General features: G+C 46.8%; 1 protein-coding gene across 1 annotated transcript in view; it reads right to left on the reverse strand.

Moving 5' to 3' along the window:
* Positions 1-270: 270 nt before the first annotated feature.
* The window catches only part of ME2 (malic enzyme 2), a 50,203-nt gene continuing 32,734 nt past the window's right edge, over positions 271-17,739 (reverse strand). The window contains exons 8-16 of the mRNA XM_058170930.1: positions 15,019-15,128; positions 12,569-12,666; positions 11,308-11,421; positions 11,073-11,187; positions 9,676-9,818; positions 8,001-8,103; positions 6,253-6,323; positions 4,114-4,212; positions 271-2,371 (exon numbers count right to left, since the gene is read on the reverse strand). Of these exons, the coding sequence (XP_058026913.1) occupies positions 2,201-2,371; positions 4,114-4,212; positions 6,253-6,323; positions 8,001-8,103; positions 9,676-9,818; positions 11,073-11,187; positions 11,308-11,421; positions 12,569-12,666; positions 15,019-15,128 (1,024 nt within the window). The 3' untranslated portion in view covers positions 271-2,200. The remainder of the gene's footprint in view (positions 2,372-4,113; positions 4,213-6,252; positions 6,324-8,000; positions 8,104-9,675; positions 9,819-11,072; positions 11,188-11,307; positions 11,422-12,568; positions 12,667-15,018; positions 15,129-17,739) is intronic.

Consider the following 17,739-nt stretch of genomic DNA (forward strand, 5'->3'; position numbering starts at 1 on the left):
ACCAAAGTTACCTGGAGATCTGTAAAGAGTCTCAAGTCATCCAGATCATGGTTTTCCCAAAGGTGCTTTTTCAGGAGGCAACTGGCCTTTCTTATTTTTCGCTTCTCATCTAAACTGCAGGCTACAGTAACCAGGAGCACCATGTAAGTGATCCTGAAGAAACAGATAAACCTCCAGGTGCTTCAATGACCCTCTAAAACAGGGGTCTCCAACCTTGGTCCTTTTAAGACTTGTGGGCTTCAACTCCCAGAGTCCCTCAGCCAGCAAAGCTGGCTGAGGAACTCTGGGAGTTGAAGCCCACAAGTCTTAAAGGGACTAAGGTTGGAGATCCCTGCTCTAAAAAGACGCAGATGACCAGCTGTCTGCAAGGAATATAAATCCTTCCATTCCCCACCGTCCTGAAGCAACTTCTTGGATGAGAAGCAAAAATGACAAAACAAGAGAGTCCAGTTGCCGCCTGAAAAACCACCTTTGGGTTACCTGGAGATAAAAAGAAATTTTTTTTTTATTGGAGTGACGTTTGCTTCTTTTTAGGGCGATGTTTCTCAACCTTGCCTGTTTTAAGGCATGCCGGCTGGGGAATTCTGGGATAGAAGTTCGCACGTCTTAAAATGAGTAAGGTTGAGAAACATTAGTTTAGGGGCTGTGATGGCGAACCCACGGCACGCATGCCCAAAGTGGCACGCGGAGCCATGTCGCCTGGCATGCGCAGTGTCGCCCCTTCCTCTTCCAGGTTTCTGGTGCACATGCGCGTGTGACGATCCACTGGCCTTTTTGTGTGGCAGTGCCGGAAACTGGAAGAGCTGGTCTTCCGTTTTCCTGCGTGAGCATGTGCGCCGGCCAGCTGAACGCCGCAAATGTGTGCGTACCAAAAACCCGGAAAACTAGCTGGCTGGCGCACATGCACATACCGGAAACTGGAAATTCAATTTCAGCTGCACGCATGCGCCCTTCTCTTCCAGGTTGCAACCCAGACAAGCTTGCACGTGTGCATTCAAAGCTCACGTACACGTGCGCTCCCTTTTCAGCACTCGGTGCCAAAAAGGTTCGCCATCACTGGTTTAGGGCATAGGATGGGGTGCAACGAGGCCCACATTCCCCCCAATTATTAGATCCATGGGACAGAGACCTGGGAGGAAAGCAGCCATCATGAAGTTCAGGAGTGTTACAGTTTAAGCCTGAACAACAACAACAACACTAAAACCTTGGAAAAAAACAAAAGAGATGGGGGAGAAATAGCCCATCTGTATAACGAATGTCAGGGAAGTGATATGCAGCAATTTCCACTATCAAAGCTGAATTATTCAAGTGCAGAACGTCAGCACGTAGACACACATACACACACAGATCCAGGAGATGGCAGCATTGCGTGCTGACCACGATTGATATTTCCCAGAGGGGAAGAAAATGTAGAGCTAAGGTGGACAGAATTGTACACCTGAATCCACCCCGTAAGGAAGTGGGAAAGCCTCTCCTTTCAGTAAATTGGGCTTCGTGAGATTCATGCTACAAAAATTCAGCACGGAGGGCAGTTACAGGAGCTGCTGAGGTTGCAGAAAGACAGAAGTAGCATAAAAAGGGGATGGAGTGATTTGGTCGTCCATTTATGCTTCTAGCAGAATGAAGACTTGGGGTGGGCTTTTTTTGGTAGACTACAAAGGAAGGACAGCATTTCTGGATGCTTCTCCTGTGAAAAAGGAGAAGGAAGGAAGGAAGGAAGGAAGGAAGGAAGGAAGGAAGGAAGGAAGGAAGGAAGGAAGGAAGGAAGGAAGGAAGGAAGGGAGAGAGAGAGACTAAGCCAAATTCTTTCCTTGACTTACTAACATTCTCTCCTCAACTAATCTGTTTGGTGTAAACCCATGCAGCTTACAGCCGTATATGAGACAGTACAGAAAAACCTTAATCACACAGCAGACCAGTAACAAAAGTTTTTTAAAAAGTGAAAGAATTAAGGGTTTTCCCTTATTTGTTTAATTAGCTTCCCGGGGAGAAATAAGAAAATATATTAAATTTCATTTCTGTTGCAGACAACCCAACCGTCCATAAGAATGCACCTCTGGAGAGAGGAAGTCCAACCTAGGGAGGAAAACCCAGCGTCGGTTATGCGTCCAGTTCCTAGTTTAGCACAAAAAGGAAGTTTTAGGTCTTCGGCGGTCCTACTTCAAATGTTGTTCTGGACGGGAGGGTTCCCAGCAGAATTTCAAGCGCGCCTTGTGTCCGATGAGTAGGTTGTAGACACTGGCCAGTCATACAAATCTGGTAGAAAGGATTCATACTCAGAAGTCCAGATTCTGGATCGTATGTGCTGAGTTTTGTCTGCTGGCTCTGGGTAATAGAACGCCATGTGATTGGCATATAAATATTCCATGACCTAAGGAAGGAAAAGGAAAGTTTAAATTGTAGATGGCCCCCAGCGTACAACCACAATGGAACCCAACGTTTCTGTTGCTAAGCGAGACAATCAGTGAGTTTTGCCCCATTTTACGAACTTTCTTGCCAACATTTGTTAAGTGAATTACTGCAGTTGTTAAAGTGAGCAACACAGTTGTTGTGCATCTGGTTGTTGTGACCCAGGCCCAAGTAGGTAGTAGGAAACTCAGTCAGTGTAAAAACAAACGTTATTAGAGCAGCTGAGAATTACTTCATTCCCAGCGTCATTCAACTCAAATTAAAGCAAATTTCTCCCAACATAATTTCTCAGTCCTATCACCAAACTTGGTCCAATTAGGCAAACTACCAAAGGCCTTTCCTGGCAAAAGTTAAGAAGACACCGATACAAAACAAATGCAACAAGACAAAGCTATCAACGTTGTTTCCCGGCAAAAAGTCCAAATGCTGTCGCTGGTCTTTTAAGCCTTATGGGAGGAGCCAATCATCTCTTGGCCTTTCTCCCGAGTCGTCCTCTTTGCTTGAGCTGCTCTTGCCTTCTGGCAGCTCTTCTCATGCATGCATTAGGAACAGGCTCCTCCTGTTCCTCTGCCTCACTACTGTCAGCCTCTGGAGGCTCTAGAGTCTGCACCTCACTCCCCGATGGCCCTGGCCCCACCTCTGCCTCTGATGCAGAGCCCTCTCATCCAGGCCTTCCCCAGCCTCCAGGACTGGCCCACGCTCTTCCTCAGCCTCATCACTGTCTGACTCCGTTGTCAGCTCTGCAGGCTGCTGGCGGACAAACAACACTGGCTTCCCCACTGACTCTGCTTGCCAGAAGGTCGCAAGAGGTGATCATGTGACCCTGGAACACTGCAATAGGTCATAAATAGGAGTCAGTTGCCAAGTGGCCGAATTTTGATCGCGTGACCACGGGGATGCTGTAACAGTTGTTAAGTGTGAAAAACGGTCCTAAGTCCCTTTTTTCAGTTCCAGGAAAGCGAATGGGGAAGCCAGATTCACTTAACAACTCTTTTACTAACTTAATGACTGCGGTGATTCACTTAACAACTGTGGCAAGAAAGGTCGTAAAATGGGGCAAATCACTTAGGGATGGCCCTGCTTAGCAACAGAAATTTAGGGCTCAATTGTGGTTGTGTCGTGTCCCACTCCTCCGCTGACGGCCGGGTCAGGGAAATCCGAATCAGGCGTGCCTCTGCAGCTCTGCCAAAGTCCTAGCAAAGTCCTCAGGGCAGGCAGGAGACCAGAAAGTGACTTCAGCAAGATATGTTTAGACTTTGCCTGACTCAGAGAATGCCAGAAAGCAGATCCTTTATATAGGCCATGGGGTGTGGCTCCATGACTCAGCACTTATCCAGGCCTGCCCCTCCCTTCCTTCTGTTGCCTCCGTCTATCAATTCTTCTGAAGCAAGGGTCACTCCAGTCGGCAGCTGTTGGTAATTGACCTCCCTCAGGCTCACATGCTGTGGGGGAGGGGGAGGGGTCTAGTTGCTCCGTTTGCCTGGGCATGGAGCCAGGGCTGGGGCCGGGAGGTGCTTCCTCCTGTCTGGGCATGGAGCCAGGGCTGGGGCCGGGAGGCATACTAGGACATTCCTCAGCGTTCGGAAGCAGATAAGAAGGCCCCGGCTGCGGTGAGAGCGGGCAAGGCACAACAGGTTGTATGTTGAGGACTCTCTGTATTTCTTGGGTTTGTTTGTTTGTCTGTTTTCTGAAATGGGTCCTTACCTTTATAGCTATGTTAATGGACACTTCTCTGATGTTGGAAAGCGCGGGATAAAGTCGTCCCTCTGCCAGTTCTTCCTCACTCAGCTGCTGGGACAATGTCTTTTAACAGAAAAAAAGGGAGGAGAAAAAGAAGGCATTTTATCCAGGAGTAGATCTCCCATCCTGGCCCTGTACCAACAGCACCAGCAATAGCACTTAGAATAGAATAACAGAGTCGGAAGGGACCTTGGAGGTCTTCTAGTCCAACCCCCTGCCCAGGCAGGAAACCCTACACCACTTCAGACAAATGGTTATCCAACATCTTCTTAAAAATTTCCAGTGTTGGAGCATTCACAACTTCTGCAGGTAAATTATTCCACTGATTAATTTTCTATCAGGAAATTTCTCCTTAGTTCTAAGTTGCTTCTCTCCTTGATTAGTTTCCACCCATTGCTTCTTGTCTTGCCCTCAGATGCTTGGGAGAATAGTTTGACTCCCCCTTCTTTGTGGCAGGCCCTGATAAGTTAAACTTATATACCGCTTCACAGTGTTTTTACAGCCCTCTCTAAGCGGTTTACAGAGTCAGCCTGTTGCCCCCAACAATCTGGGTCCTCATTTTAACCACCTTGGAAGGATGGAAGGCTGAGTCAACCTTGAGCCTGGTGAGGATTGAACTGCCAAATTGCAGGCAGGCAGCAGTCAGCAGAAGTAGCCTGCAGTACTGCATTATGACCACTGCACCACCATGGCTCTTAACTATACGGTTGGGGCACCCAGAATTAGAGAATAAAGCCTTCCTTTGATCAGGCAGTGAAATCAACGGTGCTTTTATTAAGTTGAAGGAGCAACTTAACTTTTTTATACAGAGTTTTTATTTGAATTTGCTTTCTATTGGTGATTTATCCTGCTTGATGTACGATCCACCAAAAACACTGCCGTCAAAACACTCCCACCAGCACTGACAAGACACTTGTAACAGAAAGCAAACCCATTCCCTTCTAGCATGATGACGTCACCTAGTTGGGTAATGAAATGTTTGCAAGAAAATAACCCCCACCATTCAACCCTCAGCTTCTCTTCAATTGGTGATGTGTAAAAGTCATTTTGGGAGCATGTTTCCTTTAGACGAAGGAAGTTAAAAGGAAGAGCCCAGTTGTAGTTGTCTTGAACAAACATTGCACATCCTGTACAAAACTTCGCCCAAGAGAAACGTCTGTTCTTTGAATATGAAGCAAAGCCTCCCTTAGGTATCATAAAAGCACGTTCCTTAAGAATAGCAGCCCAGAGTCCCTGGCACCCCAAGTCAGTACAACAATGTCAGTTGTTCACCCCAAATTCACTCACAAATCACCAGAAATTGCCACATATGTCCACATTTGAAATAGCTTTCACTCAACCCGAGAGATCTCTTGGATGTCCAGAAATCTAGGACCTTTCACTCCCATAATTAACAACTATAGATACCGTGTTTCCCTGAAAATAAGACCTTATATTAATTTTTGCTCCAAAAGACGCATTAGGGCTTATTTTCTGGTTAGGTCTTATATTTGGGGAAATACGGCAATACATGCATCCATCTGGTTGACAATCTTAACTGGGGCTTATTTTTTGGGTGGTGGTGGTGGTAGGGTTTATATTATGAGCATCCTGAAAACTCATGCTAGGACTTATTTTCCAGTTGGGTCTTATTTTCGGGGAAACAGGGTATTATAGAGAGAGCCAGTTTGGTGTAGTGGTTAAGATGCTGGCGTAGAAACCAGGTGTCTGTGAGTTCAAGTTCCACCTTAAGCACAAACGCCGGCCGATCCAATCATCAGAGGACTGTGAATTCTAGTCCCACCCTAGGCACAAAAGACGGCAGGTGACTGTGGGCCAATCACCAAGAGGCGGTGAGTTCTAGTCCCAGTTTAGGTATGAAAGACAGCTGAGTGTCTTTCAGCCAGTTCCACTCTCTCAGCCCAACTCACTTCACAGGGTGGTGGTTGTAAGGAAAATAGGAGGAAGGAGTATCATGTATGTTCACTGCCTTGAGTTACTTACAAAGTAATAAGGGCAGGATAAAAATCTGAGTGAGTGAGTGAATGAATGAATGAATGAATGAATGAATGAATGAATGGAAAAGATGGTGCGCTCAGTTCCCAACCAACCTGTTTCATTTACCTTTGCAGCTTCCAAAAAAACATTGTCACTGATGTGCCGGACGCTACTCAGGACAACAGCAAGAGCTACACCTGTGACACACAGAGAAGGATTCTAAATGATAACAGTCATTTTTATGGTTCATGCAAAGCAGTGGTGGTATTCAGCCAGTTATATTCGGTTCAGGCGAACCGGTAGCAGCAGCTATGGGAGGCTCTGTCCACCCGCCTGAACGTTATCACGTCCTGTTTTTGACGCTCTGCGCATGCGTGGAAGGCTCTGTGCATGCGTGGAGGTGGCGCATGCTCGTATTTGCGAACCGGTAGCGAAGGTAAGTAATGATGCAAAGCATGCATGGAGTAAAATCATTTAGAAAACTGGGGCACAGCAAACAACAACAGGAACATAACAACGATACCTAAAACTAAAAAATTGGGCAGACACTGGTGTCAGGCAGAGTACAGCTACCCTGCAGAATCAGACCCAGAAGTTGCTATAATCCAGCACTATCTACAACTACAGGAATCAGTCTAATCCTTTGGGAGCCCAACAAAGAAGGCCCCGGCACTTGCCTCCTCTGGCTTGCCAGCAAGTGGAATTTGCAGGCCTACAGACTCCGATTCTGCAGTAATCTTACCCTCACTAGATCCTTCCACCAACTGATTCAATCTGAGAACCAAATCTAGAACTTCCAGATGATCAAAAGCAGCAGTGTGCCTTCCCAATTCAAGCTCCCCCTCCTTTCATGTGTCACAACATATAGACAAATAGGTAAGTGGCGCTTGTATTGCATGAATGTGACAATGCTTTGGTTATTGGCCCTACATGACACCGTGCTGAATTTTATTCTGGATTGAATCATACGTTGTCAGATCAGCTGATCCAGTGCAGAAGATTTATTAAAACAGGAAGCACTTCGTCCTAGTACCTGCTATACGAAACACACAAATGGAATGGGGATAACATTTGCAAACTGCAGGTAACTAGAATTTTTAGGGTGAGATTAAGCATATTTTCTGCAATAAGCACAATAACTTTTTGAACTGCATTCTTTTAAAATCTCTTTTTTTTAAAAAAAAAGATGCCTGCAGTGCAGTTATTGTAGAATAGAATTCAATGAAAGATACAAGGATAATAGCCATTTCTATGGAAAAGAAAGGAAGGAAGGAAGGAAGGGAGGGAGGGAGGAAGGAAGGAAGGAAGAAAGGGAGGGAGGGAGGGAGGGAGAAGGAAAGGGGGAAAGAAGGAGGGAGGGAAGGAAGAAGGAGGGAGAAGAGAGGGGGGAATGAAGGAGAAGACGAGAAGGGAAGGAGAGGGGAAGGAAGGGAGGGAGGGAAGAAAAGAAGGAGGGAGGGAGGGAGGGAGGGAGGGAGGGAGGGAGGGAGGGAAGGAAGGAAGGAAGGAAGGATTTCCTAGAGCTGAACTATCTGAACATTTCAGGCAGGCATCTCTATGGAAAGATAACACTCTCCTGTGCAAAGCAATGAGAATATAATGGTATGTGGGAATGACCTTGGGAGACAGGCAGGGTAACAGTCAGATCTGAGGCAGCTTAGCCAGCAGAAGGAACCTGGGAATGGCAAGCATCTCAGAAGGGACCCTCCCTAGCCTCTTGGTCCATAAAGTCTTGCTTTGGGACTTGCAAGATTCTGTTCATGTAACCTTAACATCAAGTAGAACTTGTTCTTCTGGGGGTGCTTCATATCTGCACTACTTTTTTTGAAAAAACAAACAAACAAATCAGCAAGGCAGGAACTCCCAGGCTTTACCTGGAAATATATAGGCGTTGTTTCCCTGGCCCGGAATGAAGGACCGGCCGTCACTCAGCTTCACAGGCCCAAACGGACTGCCGCTCGCAAATAGGCAACGGCCCTGTCAAACAGAAAGATGAGTCAAAGTACTTCTGGAAACATATCTTTAGGGCAGTGGTGAAATCCTCCTTGGTTTGCCACCGGTTCGCTGCCCGCACATGTGCGGTGTGCGCCAAATGCACGCTGCACGTGCATGCACATGCACAGTATGCGCCAAACGCGCAGAAAAAGGAGGCTTGGGAAGGTAAGAAGAACAGCAAGGGGGGAGGAACAGCTGTGCCGCATGATTTAGCATGATTTCCTGCTTTCTAGCGATTTTAAATCACGCGGCACAGCTGATTGTCAGAAATACCAGTTCGGACAAACTGGTAGCTTTTTTTTTTTTTTTACTATCGATTTGCCTGAACCGGTAGTTTTTATCACCACCAGTTCGCCTGAACTAGTGTTAACCGGTAGCATTTCACTGCTGCTTTAGAGTCTTGTTGTGACTCCAGCCCCCGAACCTGGCCCCATGCCCGAAAGTGACTCAAAAAGTGAGGGGGAAGGGCTGGTAAGACTTACCTCGGGAGCACCAATTCCTTTGGCTCGGCTCCAGGAGCCAGAACCAGACCAGTCAGAGGACGTAATGAGGCCGTCATCCCTATTCCTCCCTTCCCCAGGCTACGCCTTCAGACCCAGCTGATAATAATAATGCTTGGGTTGACCCGCGCTTCAGAAGATTAGAGAGGCGCCATCATCAAAAGGAAGGATATATAAGGAGTTTTGGGACTGCTCTCACCCCACGGGAAGCAAAAGTTTAGCTGAACCGTTTCAAAAAGAGCTGAAAGTCTTGCTACGTGAGTCATTTGTTTGAACTTTGGCAGACAGCTGTGATTTCTCTGCCAGGACTGATAAGAGCTGTGAATCCACTGGCTGAAGGCCAGCTTGTTAATCCGAAGTGGGAAAGGAGACAGAACAGGTTTTACGAAAGTCTAGCAGGGTCAAGGCATCCTGCAGCCCAGTGGTGGGTTTCAAAAATTTTTACTACCGGTTCTGTGGGTATGGCTTGGTGGGTGTTGCTTGATGGGCGAGGCAGGGGAAGGATACTGAAAAATCCCCATTTCTTCCGGATCACCTGGAACTTGGGAGGCAGAGAATAGATGGGGGCGGGGCCAGTCAGAATTTTTACTACCGGTTCTCTGAACTACTCAAAATTTCTGCTACCGGTTCTCCAGAACTGATCAGAACCTGCGGAAACCCACCTGTGCTGCAACCACATGACCAGATTTATGGTTTATTTTTATCAGAAACAGGAGTTTACTTCTAGTTTCCGGCAAAAAAAAAAATGCCCACTGCAGGCAACAAATTCTTAATTGTAAAAAAAAAATCATAAAATCAAGTGCAGTCACATGACCTGTTTGATAACCCATCCAACTTACAAACCATAAATCTGAACTCAATTGTAGTCATAGGGCGAGGACTATCCATATAATGAGCTCTCCCCAGATCAGCTGACCTCAAGTGCATCATAACGGAAGAGAGCAGCTTCATCACAGAAAGGACTTCCTTCAGGCAGCTCCAACAAGTGAGCCAAGCTGCGAAAACCCAGGAGAAGAAACATCATGACCTAAAATGGTTCAGGATTTTCGCTTACCTCTGTTAGTGTGTATGCTTCCTCAGCTGTACATTCTGCTTTTACGGTAGGGTTACTTAGCGCAAAGATGATGGGTCTCTGATTGATGTCAGCCATCGCTTTGATGATATCATGAGAAAACAGCCGCCCAGCCCCGGCAACTCCTGAAAGTGGAAATAAGACCATAGCTCAAAGAAAATATTCCAAGTATTTCCAGACAGGTGGGGTAGGAGCTGTCCTAACAGGCTATAAACCTCAAGGGGGCCTGCAGTGTTTAGAAATTTGGACAGAGTGTGGCCACTGCGGGAACATTTTGAAATGAAGCAACACACATTTCCTGAATTGTGGGAAAGCTCCTACTTGTTGTACTACAAGTGGAAAGAGAAAGAATAAAGTGAAAAAACTCCATTTTTCTGCAGTCAGCAATGCTCTAGAGCAGTGATGGTGAACCTTTTTGGCACCAAGTGCTGAAAAGGGAGCATGCACTTGCGCGAGCTTTGTGCATGCAGGTGCATGCTCATCTGGGCCACAACCTGGAAGAAGAGCTGCCCAGGGCGCATGTGCATGGTCGAAAATGAACTTCCGGTTTCTGGCATGTGCATGCGCATCAGCCAGCTAGTCTTCCGGGTTTTTGGCACACATGCGTGTGCAACAATCAGCTGGCCAGCGCGCATGCTCATGCGGGAAAACGGAAGACTAGCTCTTCCAGTTTTCAGCACTGCCACACACAAAAAAGGCAGCTGATTTATTTATTTATTTTATTTGCATTTATATCCCGCCCTTCTCCGAAGACTCAGGGCGGCTTACACTATGTCAAGCAATAGTCTTCATCCATCTGTATATTATATACAAAGTCAACTTATTTCCCCCAACAATCTGGGTCCTCATTTTACCTATCTTACAAAGGATGCAAGGCTGAGTCAACCTTGGGCCTGGTGGGGCTTGAACCTGCAGTAATTGCAAGCAGCTGCTGTTAATAACAGACTGTCTTACCAGTCTGAGCCACAGAGGCCTGATTGTTGCGTGCCCATGCACGCCTGAAACCCGGAAAAGGAACGGGCAACATTGCGCATGCCAGGTGACATGGCTTCGGGCACGCGTGCCATAGGTTTGTCATCATGGCTCTAGAGTCTAGACCAGTGTTTTTCAAACTTGGCAAGATTACAATGTGTGGACTTCACTTCCCAGACTTCCCCAGCCAGGACTTCAACTGGACTTGTCTGGACTTCAACTCCCAGAATTCCCTAGTCAGCCATATCGGCTGGGGGATCCTGGGAGTTGAAGTCCAGACATCTTAAACTTGCCATGTTTGAAAAACACCCGCTTTAGACATTTGGAAATGCCAACCTCAGAAACGTTAGAAGTAGAAGCAGCAAAACCTTCAGATGAGTAACTTAGGAATTGTTTGAAACTCTCACCAATAATGGCAGAAGGCTGAAGAACCCTCACGGCGTCCAAGAAAGATTTTGGTATGTTTCCTGGAGCTGGATGAGTAAAGGGCTCCTGGTTGACATCAATCTTTTCCGCTCGGCCCTAGAAGATAACCAAATGAAGAACAGCTGCTTGGGCAACCTAAACCAACATAGATAGACAATGCCTATGTTGCAACATCTCACACTGCATTGGTTCTTTCCAAACTCACAGGCACCGTACCTTTATCAATAAGCCGTCTTTATCAAACATCCAAATTCTCTTGTAAGCGTCTTCTGTCGAAAGACCGTTTTCCACCATGGCCATGACGATGAGATTTGCAATACCAAGGGCAGCCTGATGGAGTAGAAAAAAGTATGGTTTGGCAGAGCTGTGTTGGCATTCATAAAGGAGTTTGGAAATCAAGTTTCCGGAGGACACTGAAACAATCATTCAAGAAAACAAAAATAATAACGTTTGGCACACCTCTCTAATGGTTTTTATATGCTGGCTGAATGGCTATTCCACTTTTCCATCAAGGAGAAAAGAGCATTTGAGGATACAATTATAAAGAGACTTGCCATACAGAATTTAAAAAAAACAAAACTAAAATAATAGCAATAACAGCCAGCTTGGTCTAGTGCGGGTGTCAGTAACCTGTGGCTCCAGAGCCGCATGCAGCTCTTTGGGTCCTCTGCTGTGGCTCCCTATCAGGTAATCCCACCACTGGCTGCCACCCTCCTCCTCGCCCTCCCCTCCCAGTCACTCCTTGCCTGGCCTGAGAAGATAAGGGCTACGGCGGGGGGGGGGAATAGAGAAGTGGCTGGGGCAAATAAAGAGAGACAGGGAGAGGGAGAGAGAGAGAGAGATACAGAGAGAGAGAGGGGGAGAGAGGGGGGGAGGGGGAGAGATGTCAAAAGAATTTTGTGGTTCCCAGTGTTTTTTAACAACCAGTTCTCTGCCCTAAAAGGCAAAATGCTTTTAAAAGAAAAGGAAAGCCTCTGACGATCAGGCGACTCAGCTGGGATCGTCAGAGAAGCCTTTTAAAAGCATTTTTTCTACAGCCGAAGAGGTTGTAGAAAAAATGCTTTCAAAAGTAAAAAAAAAAAAAAAAGCTTGGCCATGCCCACCCAGTAACATTACTCCCCCCCCCCACCAAGCTACGCCCACAGAACCGGTAGTAACAAATTTTACATTTCACCACTGCTTTAAATGCTCTTCAAGGGTAAGCCTTGCCCAGAGGGCATTGTAGCAGTCTAGCCCTAACCCAGGGGTCTGCAAACTTGGCTGTTTTAAGACTTGTGGACTTCGCTGGCTGAGGAACTCTGGGAGTTGAAGTCCACAAGCCTTAAAAGAGCCAAGTTTGCAGACCCCTGCCCTAACCTACCCTCAGTACAGAATGCTCTGATTGGCTCAACAGCTGTTCATATTTGACAACTAAATGCAAACCATGAGGGCCCCAATTGACTGCAGCAGTCTTAATGCAAACAAGCGCCAAACTCACTTCTCCTGCTCCCAGGAAGAGGATCCGGTGCTCGGTGAGGGGTTTTGCAATGACTTTCTGGGCTGCCAATAATCCAGCCAAAGCAACTGCGGCAGTCCCTAAGACAGGACACACAATGTCTCAGGGGCGAAAAGGATCCACGTAGAAGCAAGACAGACAGAGCCTGAAGAGGCACATGGGGAATACCGTATTTTTCGGTGTATAAGACGCACCTTTTTACCCTCAAAGAGGGTGAAAATCTGGGTGCGTCTTATACACCAAATGTAGCCCCACCTATCTGCCGCCCCCCACCCTTCGGAGGTTGTCGGCCTCTGTGCGTTGCACAGCCACGTGTCCTCATGAAAACGGTCTTGCATCTGCCGCGGCGCTTCAAAGGGCCACACTATAGCTGATCAGTGCTGTAGGCAGCTAGTAGACCGGTGCGCTCCCAAAAATTTATTTATTTATTTATTTATTTATTTGTTCATACTTTTATACCGCCCTATCTCCCTAGGGACTCAGGGCGGTGTACAGCCATATAAAAAACACATAAATATACAAAGTAAAACATTAATCTAAAAAACTTATTAAATAGGCCCAATATTTAAAATAGACATATAAATAATAAAACCCGGTTAAAATTTAGTTTTAAAATTTTAAAAATATTAATAAAACCCCAAATTAAAATTTGACACTATTATGCCAGACCCACTTGAATAAATAGGTGTGTTTTGAGCTCACGACGGAAGGTCCGAAGATCAGGCACTTGACGTAAGCCAGGGGGAAGTTCGTTCCAGAGCGTCGGTGCCCCACAGAGAAGGCCCTGCTCCTGGGGCCGCCAGCCGACACTGTTTGGCGGACGGCACCTGAGGAGACCCTCTGTGAGAGCGTATGGGTCGGTGGGAGGCATAAGGTAACAGCAGGCGGTCTCGTAAGTACCCGGGTCCTAAGCCATGGAGCGCTTTAAAGGTGGTAACCAAAATCTTGAAGCGCACCCGGAAAACCACAGGAAGCCAGTGCAGGCTACGGAGTAGTGGTGTTATGTGGGAGCCACGAGCGGCTCCCGTTACCACTCGCGCAGCCGCATTCTGGACTAACTGTAGCCTCCGGGTGCACCTCAAGGGCAGCCCCATGTAGAGAGCATTGCAGTAATCCAACCTAGATGTAACCAGAGCGTGAGTGACCGTGCATAAGGCATCCCGGTCAAGGAAGGGACGCAACTGGCGGACCAAGCAAACTTGGTAAAAGGCCCTCCTGGAGACGGCCGCCAGATGTTCATCAAAGGACAGCCGTCCATCCAGGAGGACGCCCAAGTTGCAAACCACCTCCTTTGGGGCCAATAACTCACCCCCAACAGTCAGCCACGGATGCAGCTGACTGTACCGGGGTGCCGGCATCCACAGCCACTCCATCTTGGAGGGATTGAGCTTGAGTCTGTTTCTCCCCATCCAGACCCGTACAGCTTCCAGACACCGGGAGAGCACTTGACCGCCGTTGGGGTGGTCCGGGGTGGAAAGGTACAGCTGAGTATCATCAGCGTACAGATGATAACTCACCCCGAAACCACTGATGACCTCACCCAGCGGCTTCATATAGATGTTGAACAGGGTAGGCGAGAGAATCGACCCCTGAGGCACCCCACAAGTGAGGCGCCTCGAGGACGACCTCTGCCCCCCCGTCAACACCGTCTGCGGCCGGTCAGAGAGATAGGAGGAGAACCACCGATAAATGGTGCCCCCCACTCCCAATCCCTCCAACCGGCGCAGCAGGATACCATGGTCGATGGTATCAAAAGCCGCTGAGAGGTCTAATAGGACCAAGGCAGAGGAGCAACCCCTGTCCCTGGCCCTCCAGAGGTCATCCACCAACGCGACCAAAGCCGTCTCCGTGCTATAACCGGGTCGGAAGCCGGACTGGAACAGGTCTAGATAGACAGTTTCCTCCAGGTGCTGGGGGAGCTGCCATGCAACCACACTCTCTACAACCTTCGCCACAAAGCGAAGATTGGAGACTGGACGAAAATTTCCCAAAATAGCTGGGTCCAGGGAAGGCTTCTTGAGGAGGGGTCTCACCACCGCCTCTTTCAAGGCGGCGGGGAAAACCCCTTCCATCAAAGAAGCATTTATAATCCCCTGGAGCCAGCCTCGTGTCACTTCCTGAGCAGCCAGCACTAACCAGGAAGGACACGGGTCCAGTAAACATGTAGTTGCATGTAACCTCCCCAGCAACCTGTCCACGTCCTCGAGAGCCACAGAATCAAACTCAAAAAGGCAATGAGTAGACCAATGCCTCTATTTTTAAAGAAGGTAGACTGGCGCTCCAAAAAAAGGCAAATAGACCGGTATGGCTCTGCTAGGCAGAATTCTTTTTTTCTTGTTTTCCTCGCCCAAAATTAAGGTGCGTCTTATACTCCAGTGCGTCTTAAACACCGAAAAATACAGTATGTTAAAAAGCCGGGGTCGATGGCTCACCTTGTATGTCATCATTGAAAGTGCAATATTTTTCTCGGTATTTCCTCAAAAAGCGGAAGGCATTATGGTTGCCAAAGTCTTCGAACTGAATGAGGGTATTTTGCCCGTACCTGGAAGGCACAGGGAGAAATATAAAATGAACAGCAAAGCATCCATGAAAAGTTTCTGCACACCTCTCTAATTTCACTGCCCCTAAGCAAGCATGGCATCAAATCCCGGTACAGGCAGTCCTTGACTCACGACCACAATCGAGCCCCAAAGTTCTGCTCTTAAGTGAAATGTTTGTTAAGTGAGTTTTGCCCCAACTTACGACCTTCCTTGACACAGTTGTTAAGTGAATCATCACCGTTGATAAGTTAGAATAGAATAGAATAGAATGTTTATTGGCCAAGTGTGATTGGACACACAAGGAATTTGTCTTGGTGCATATGCTCTCAGTGTACATAAAAGATACCTTTATCAAGGTACAACACTTACAACATTTAATGATGGTCATAGGGTACCAATTTAACACTTAATGATACAACACTTAATGATAGTCATAGGCTACAATTAAGCAATCAGGAAACAATATCAATATAAATCATAAGGATAAAAGCAGAGTCATAAGTGGAAGGAGATGGGTGATGGGAACAATGAGAAGATTAATAGTAGTGCAGATTTAGGAAATAGTTTGACAGTGTTGAGGGAATTATTTGTTTAGCAGAGTGATGGCGTTCAGGAAGAAACTGTTCTTGTGTCTAGTTGTTCTGGTGTGCAGTGCTCTGTAGCGTCATTTTGAGGGTAGAAGTTGAAACAGTTTATGTCCAGGATGCGAGGGGTCTGTAGATATTTTCCCAGCCCTCCTTTTGACTCGTGCATTCTACAGCCCTCAATGGAAGACAGGTTGGTAGTAATTGTTTTTTCTGCAGTTCTAATGATCCTCTGAAGTCCGTGTTTTTCTTGTTGGGTTGCAGAACCAAACCAGACAATTATCGAGGTGCAGGAACAAGGTTGGGAAGTGAACCTGTCTTCCTGATTGATTTTGCTCATCAAAAGGCTGCAAAAGGGGATCACCTGACCTCAGGACACGGTCGTAGGAATGAACCAGTTGCCAAGCATCTGAACATAGGGATGCTACAAAGGTTGTACGTCTGAAAAATGGTCGTAAGTCACTTTTTTCAGTGCCACTGTTAACTTTGAACAATCACTGAATGAATTGCGGTCAGATGAGGAGTGCCTGTATTTGTATGCAGGTAGTCTCAACTTACAACCATTCATTTAGTGACCATTCGACGTTCCAATGGCACTGAAAAAAAGGTGACTTGTGACCATGCTTCATATTTTACGACGACTGCAGCATCTTTGCAGGTCACCTGATCGAAATTCAAACATTTTTTTAAAATTTATTTACATTTATATCCCGCCCTTCTCCGAAGAGTCAGGGCGGCTTACAGTGTATAAGGCAATAGTCTCATTCCATTTGTATATTTACAAAGTCAACTTATTGCCCCCCCAACAATCTGGGTCCTCATTTTACCTACCTTATAAAGGATGGAAGGCTGAGTCAACCTCGGGCCGGGCTTGAACCTGCAGTAATTGCAGGCTGCTGTGTTCTAATAACAGGCTTCTAACAGCCTGAGCTATTACGGCCCTTACAAACATTTGGCAACCGGCATGTCTTTATGACGGTTGCTGTGTCCTGGGGTCACGTGATAATCTTTTTGTGACCTTTTGGGCCAATGGGGAAGCCGGATTCCCTTAACAGCCGTGTTACTAACCTAACAAGTGCAATGATTCACGGTGCAACGGTGGCAAGAAAGGTCGTAAAACAGGGCAAAACTCACTTGACAACTGCTAAGAATCCGGAAATTCAGTTTTGGAATAATGTCAAGGTTCCAGAAAAACCTCTTCTGCATAAAGAAAACTCAGAAGCCATTGTCTTTAAGAGTCCTTTACTTTAAGAGTTAGCATGAGGAAACTGGCACACGATGAGTGAAATTCCAAAACTGAATTTCCGGATTCTTTTCCCCAGTTATACAAACCCCAAGAGTCCCACCCCCCTGACCCCTTTGATGGTCACATGGTCCCACGTTCTCCCAGTTCATTCAAATATATTCTTGCCACTCTTCCTGCAGATATGAACCCCATCCGACCTTGACCGTCTGAAGAATGCTACCATACCCCTCAGCCCCCCTTCCTCCCCTCAGGGGAAAAATGTGGCAGCGTCTGGAAACCTAAAGTCTAATATGGTTTCCAGGCCTGACAGACAGAAGCAACAAGAAATGCTGGGCCCAGTTCTAGTCGTAAGTCGAGGACTACCTATACTATATATCAGTGGTAGTCAACCTGGTCCGTACCGCCCACTAGTGGGCGTTCCAGCTTTCATGGTGGGCGGTAGGGGTTTTGTTCAATACTGAAGCACTTTCCTTTTTTTTAATTTAATTGACTTTTTAAAAAAATTGTCATAGCATTATTTAAAAACATTTTCATTAGGTTTTCATAAAATTCCCCGTGACAATTTATATTTCTGAAAAGATACTATTTGTATCGCCCGTGCATAAGTTTAGTTCACTTTACTATGGTGCGACCGCAAACAAAAGAGCCTCGTCCCAGAATAGCTCGCACATCTCCTCCCCACACCACCCGGCTGTAACAGGCAAGCAGAGCTGGTAGCCGGCGCCCCCCCACCCCAATCCACGATGCACAAGATGCATGCTCAGACGATACGCTTTATAAATC

Source organism: Ahaetulla prasina, chromosome 2 (genome assembly GCF_028640845.1).
Source record: "Ahaetulla prasina isolate Xishuangbanna chromosome 2, ASM2864084v1, whole genome shotgun sequence".
NCBI classification, from domain to species: Eukaryota; Metazoa; Chordata; class Lepidosauria; order Squamata; family Colubridae; genus Ahaetulla; species Ahaetulla prasina.